This window comes from Eubalaena glacialis, chromosome 2 (genome assembly GCF_028564815.1).
Source record: "Eubalaena glacialis isolate mEubGla1 chromosome 2, mEubGla1.1.hap2.+ XY, whole genome shotgun sequence".
Lineage (NCBI taxonomy): Eukaryota > Metazoa > Chordata > Mammalia > Artiodactyla > Balaenidae > Eubalaena > Eubalaena glacialis.
In genome coordinates, this window is record NC_083717.1 from 182,584,963 (window position 1) to 182,590,962 (window position 6,000).

At 46.4% G+C, this 6,000-nt stretch overlaps 1 protein-coding gene across 2 annotated transcripts in view; it reads right to left on the reverse strand.

Annotated features, from left to right (window-relative positions):
- Nucleotides 1-1,493, reverse strand: part of RPS6KA5 (ribosomal protein S6 kinase A5) — a 189,004-nt gene extending 187,511 nt beyond the window's left edge. For both annotated transcript variants that reach the window (XM_061181170.1, XM_061181169.1), the window contains exon 1: nucleotides 1,172-1,493. In XM_061181170.1, the coding sequence (XP_061037153.1) occupies nucleotides 1,172-1,277 (106 nt within the window). In that variant the 5' untranslated portion in view covers nucleotides 1,278-1,493. The remainder of the gene's footprint in view (nucleotides 1-1,171) is intronic.
- Nucleotides 1,494-6,000: the final 4,507 nt, after the last annotated feature.

Below are 6,000 nucleotides of genomic sequence, written 5' to 3' on the forward strand. Positions count from 1 at the left end.
AAAAAAAAGATTTTAAGCCAATGTTTAAAAATGTTGAAATAAGTAAGCATGCATTTGACATCCCTCTTAAATTAAGTCACCACACTGGAGCTCAGTGTAACGCTAAGCAGTAAAAACAAAAAAATAAAAGAACGGGTGACAGATCTAACTTTGCAATCTGTTCAAAACAGTAACAAGGTGTACTAGGCACGCACTTGAAACCTGCTATTTAAGCTCTGTGTCTACACAATAAAAGAATATCCCAATATGCCAAAGAAGCTGAATCAAAAGCCTTAATAAACACAAGAACATTTAATAGTAATAATGAACAATTCATTAAAATGTAGTATCTGTTCAGAAGTGCAAAAGGATCTCTAATAGGAGACTGGGCTCCACAAATATAAACCCAACCTATACTGATTAGTCCGAATAAGCATTTTCCAAAATGAACAACCCATAACGAATAACGTAACAAGTATAAAGCCTGGGACGACTCTAGTGATCGCAAACATCAGAACGTGAGCGCTTAAGCTGGCTAGTTAGCCGCTTTTACCTAGAGCTTCAAATTTACTGAGCCTTCTTCTCAAGAGACCTTTGAAAGAAATTTAAGGCCAAGTATAGTATTTCATGATGATTGCAAATAAAGGCACTCAGTCCCTGGAGCCCGCGATCCCTCTTTATGTCACTAGAGACTGGACTCCTGAAAAGGCCGGGGGAAAGCCACCCTTTCATCTTGCACAGGACCGCAGTACCTTAGGGACCCCTCTAGGGAAGCAGAGGAGCGGAGAAGTGAGTCATGCTCCAAAACTAAGCGTCGTTCACCCTACACTGAGGAAGGCGCACCTTTCACCCTAGACAGGATGCAGTAACAGATGTGGCACCTGTGCGGGAAGGGGGCGCAAAGACATCCTCAGAGTCAGTGCCAAGAGGCAGCTGTCGGCTGCTCCGCGGGCCCCAACGCCCCGCGCCCGCCGCTCATTCCCGGGCTGGGGAAAACTTTCCGCCAGCTCCCCTCGGGCGCGCCCCCACCTCCCGGGACCCCCGGGCTCCCGCCCCGTCCGAGAGGCCCCGCCCAGGGCCCGCCCCCCGCGCCCACGGCCCGGCCCCGTGCCCCCAGCCCGAGCAGACCCCTGCGTGCCCTCGGGGCGCGCCCCAGCGCCCAGCCCGGCCGGCAGAGGGCGGGGTCGCTCACCCGTCCGCAGCTCGTGCTTGACAGTGAGGAGCTGCTCTCCCCCGGCGCCGCCGTCCCTGCTGGTCCCTGTGGCGCCGCCACCGCCGCTGCCGCCCTCCTCCTCCATCTTCTCCCTTTCCCGATCCCGCGGGGTCCTCCGAGGGGACCCGGGAGACAGCGGACGCCCGGGCCCTCACAGCTCCCGCTGCAGCCCCAGGAGCCGGGGTGCGGCGGCTCCAGAACTCGGACGCCGAGACGAGTAGCTTTCCCGCTCTGGCCGCACGGCTAGCTCCTCCGCCTCCTCCCCCTTCGGCGGGCACCGCTAGTACCGCGCAACCAAACCGCCCCCTGCTCCGCCGCCTCCTCCGTCAAGCTGCTCCGCCCACAGCCAGCAAGGTAGAGGAGCCATTCGAGCCGCCATCGCTTATTGGGCACAGGGTGCGCGCATCTTTCAGCGCCGGCTCCCATTGGACAGTCCTCTCTGACGCGTCACGAACCGCCCCGCCCCGCTCCTCGAGTTGTTGTTGCTTGGCGGGGTGGCAGGAGAGGGAGGAGCGCGACCGCTCCGATTGGTGAGACCGGAGTTCTGCCCCGCCCATCTCCGCTGGTGCGCACGCGCAGTCAGAACCTTCCTTTCCCTGACATTCCCAGAACGGTCACACCCCTCATTCCCCAGCTTCGATCTGTTAGTAAACAGTGTCTAGTAGTCAGGAGGCGCTCGGGGTCTGTGATTGGCTATTGCCGAAAGAGGCGGGGAGGGCTGATTGGAACGTTTGGTCCGCCAGTCACCGTGGACAGAGGAGGAGCTTAGAAGAAAGCGCTTCTCACGCACGTGTTTGCAGACGTACCTGATGGTCCCAGGCAGCGATCCACAGGTGTGTGACCAGCTGGACGACAGCGCGTCTTAAAAAGGTGTTACTCGCCCTAGTGAGTCCTAAACAAAGTTAAGTGGAGTTCGTGCTTAAGTACAGGTAGTTCTTAGACGTTTCAAAAATCCCGGCTCTCCATGAGGACTTTTGCAAAGGATAAACATTTCCATTTTGTACAAGACGCATCCTAGGCACCAAAAGGCTACAGAGATTAATAAAATAGAATACAATCCCTGCCCCTAAGCAACTTTCAATAGAACACGAGAAACAGACGATCTGTGAAATACATAGGAAACTGTAAAGCAGAATTCGAAATAATACAGTCGTACAAACTGTTAAGAGAACTGTGCAGATGGCAATAATTATTCTCAGTAGAGGAGCTGGGGAAGGCTTTTAGGGCAAGGAGGCATTTGAGATAACCAGCTTAAAAGGATGGGTGAGATAGAAATACCAAGCAACAGATACAGAGATAGTAACTGTGAGCTAGGCCTGGAAGTGGAGAAGGCAAGGGTAGGTTAAGTGATTGATAAGGCTGGATGGAAGTATGACGTAAGAGACACAGCTAAAAAGGTAAGATTCCATAAGATAATGAAGAACCTGACCACAATGCTAAGCAGTGCAGATTTTATTTAGTACAGGATGGGGAGCCTCAAAGAGTAGCTACGATATCAAAGCTGTTCTCTTGGAAGTTAGCTTCGGTTATAGTGAGAAGATGGACTGAAGGGAAGAGGGGAAAGATGGCACAGCAAGAATACTTTTGCAAGGATAGAACTTATGGGAGTTTCCCATGAGAATGGGAAAAGGAGGGGATTAAAGATGGACACTTAGATATAATTCACATAGAAGTGAACTTTTAAACCAAGCGGGGATTAGATCAGGAGGTCAGCAAACTTTTTTTCAAAGAGCCACATAGTAAATAGTTATTTTAGGCTTTGCAGGCCATGTGGTCTCTTTCACAACTATTCACCTCTGCTATTGCAGTGTGAAAGCAGCCCTAAACAATAAGTAAACTAACCGATATGGCTGTGTTCCAATAAAACTTTATTTATGGACATTGTAATTAAATTTAACACAAGTTTCACGTGATGATATATTCTTTTAATTCTTTTCAAACATTTAAAAATATAAAAACGATTCTTAGCTCTTGGGCCATTAAAAAAACAGGCAGGAAATCAGATTTGGCCTGCAGGCCATAGTTTGCAGACTCCTGGGTTAGACTGCCATGGAAAACAAAGCAGAGAAACCTCAGCAGCTGCTTCAGGCTGCTTCAGCTCCCTGGGCTTACCTGCCTGGAATATTCATCCCACTAAACCATGACTGCCTACTTGTCTTTCTCCTCCACAAGTAGTGTGCTATTTGGAGCCAGGAAATGACTGTGTGCAATGTTCATTTGTTCACTCAACAACTTTTATGCCAGTTATGAACCAAGTACTATGATGGATACTAGAGACACAGGGGGAGCAATACAGATGCAATCCTTGCTCTTATAGAGCATACAGTCTTGAAATGGAAATCAGTATTAAATAATCACATAAAGGAATGTAAACTTTCCATTGTGATCATGCTGTAAAGGAAAATTATAGGGTGCTGCAATAGAATATATCAGGGAGGCCTAATTTAGGTTGGAGGAGCTTGAAGGCCTTTATAAGGAAGTCTTATTTAAGGTAATTCTTTAAAGATGAGTAGATTTTAACCAGGATGTGGCAGAGACTGGCCTGATGCTCACCAATCTCATTTCCTCTTCCTGGACACACAGGAAAAGTACATTTTTTTTTCCTTTGCAGTTAGGCCAGGGTCATGTGACTGATCTGGCCAACAGGGTGTGGGCACATGCAATGTGTGCCATTTCCAGGCCTGGCCGCATGCATATCACTCACGCTCTCTTCTCTTTCCACAGCACCTACAAAGGCCACATGTTGAATGTGGGCATGCCACAATTTTAGATGCACCCTGAAACCCTGCGTCTCCACTTGAAGAAGAGCCACCCTGACCTCCTTCAGACTGAGATGTGAGCAATAAATAAATCTTTTTAGGCATAAGCTACAGACATGTTGGGGTTGTTTGCTACCAAAGCAGAATCCAGTCTACCCTGACAATTTCACAAGTGAATTGCTGGGGCGAGAAAATTCTAGGAAGATGCAGATGCAAAGTCCTGAGACAGGCAAAGAGCCTATTGTATGTTAGGGACTGAGAGAAAGCAAATGGGGCCATAACACAGTAAGCAAGAGATGAGGTGAGGGAGGCAGACAGAGACCCAGTCGTGCAGTTTGTGGTAAGCCTATTAGTAACTCGGGAGTTTTTCCTGTGTGAAGTCAGAAGCAATGGAAGGAATTTAGATGGGAGAATGATAGAATCGGGGTAGTATTTTCAAAAGGTACTGTGGTTAGTGTTTGGAGACTGGGCTGGAGGGAGCAAGAAGGGATACAGGGAGACCAGTTAGGAGGTTATCACAGCAGTTTGGGCAAAAGATGATAGCAGGCGTTGTAGATATGGAAAAGAAAAGGATGGTGTCTAGATATATATTTTGGACTTCATGAAGGATTGATTTCATGGGCAAGGATAAAAGGGGTGTCTGGAACAACACCAAAGTTTCTAGCAGGTGCAACTGTGTGGATGAAAGAGGAAGGTGGTACTGTGTAATGAGGGGCTGAATTAAAGGAAGAGCACATAGAGAGAATATCATGAGTTTAATTTTGAGACATTCAATGCCAATATTAAGTAGCTATGTGGTTATATGAGTCTGGAACTCTGCAGAGAGGTCTAGGGTAGAGATATAAATTTAGGAATCACTGGCACATAGACAGTATTTGAGGCCAGAGTTATGAATAAGATTACCGGGGGAGAGAATGTGCAGAAGGAAGAGAAGAGGAGCCCAGGACTGCACTCTAGGAATTTCAACATTGAGATGCTGGAATGAGAAGGGGGAGCTGGAAGCGCAGGAGGAAAACCCAGAGAGTTTTGTATCTTGGAAGCCAAAGTGTTTCAAGAAGGAGGGAGTGGTCAGCTGGGTTACATGCCCTGAGAGGTCACATGAGATGAAATCTGGGAAAGTTCCCATAAATTTGCCAACTTGGGTGCCACTGGTGACAATTTCCTAGGCAATTTTGGTAGAGCAAATGAGAGGTGAAGGAGTAGAAACAGTGTGCATGGACATGTTTTTCAAGGAGTTAGCCTCTGAATGAAAATAAAGAAATGCCCTAGCTGAAGGGATCCAGGAAGGTTTTTTTTTTTTTCTACTTTTTACTTTCAGATAATTTTTAAATTGCAGATAAGTTGCAAAAACAGTACAGAGTTTCCACACACCCTCCACCCAGCTTTTCCTGAGGTTAATATGTTACATACCAAGTTCAATCATCAAAACTGAGAAATTAACATTGGTACAATATTATTAAATAAACGACAGACTCTACAGATTTCGCCACTGGTTTCATAAAAATGGTCTCTATATTTTTAAATGGTTGAAAGAGAATTAGAAGAAGAGTATACCGTGACACATGAAGATTATGTGAGATTTCAATTTCTATGTGCCAGAATCCAATCCATTTTCCTACATTACATTTAGTGGTCATGGCTCTTCAGTCTTCTCCAATCTGTAGCAGTTCCTTAGTCTTTCCTTGCCTTTCATGACCTTAACTCTTTTGAAAAGTACTGGTCAAGTATTTTTGTAGAATACCCTTTGATTTGGGTTCATCTGATGTTTTGTTTATGATTAAATTGAGGTTACACATTTTGGGGCAAGAGTATCATAGAGGTGACATGCTCTGTCAATTCATCGTATCGGGGTACAAGAAGTTTATATTCTTATTACTTGTGATGTCTACCTTGAACACTTGGTTAAGGTGGTGTTTGCCAGGTTTCTCTAAAATTATTTTCCCACTGTAATTAATAAGTATTGGGAGGGTGTGTGAGATACTTTTAGACTATGCAAATATTCAGTTTCTCTTTAAACTTCCGCCACTGGTTTTAGCATCATTTTGTGGA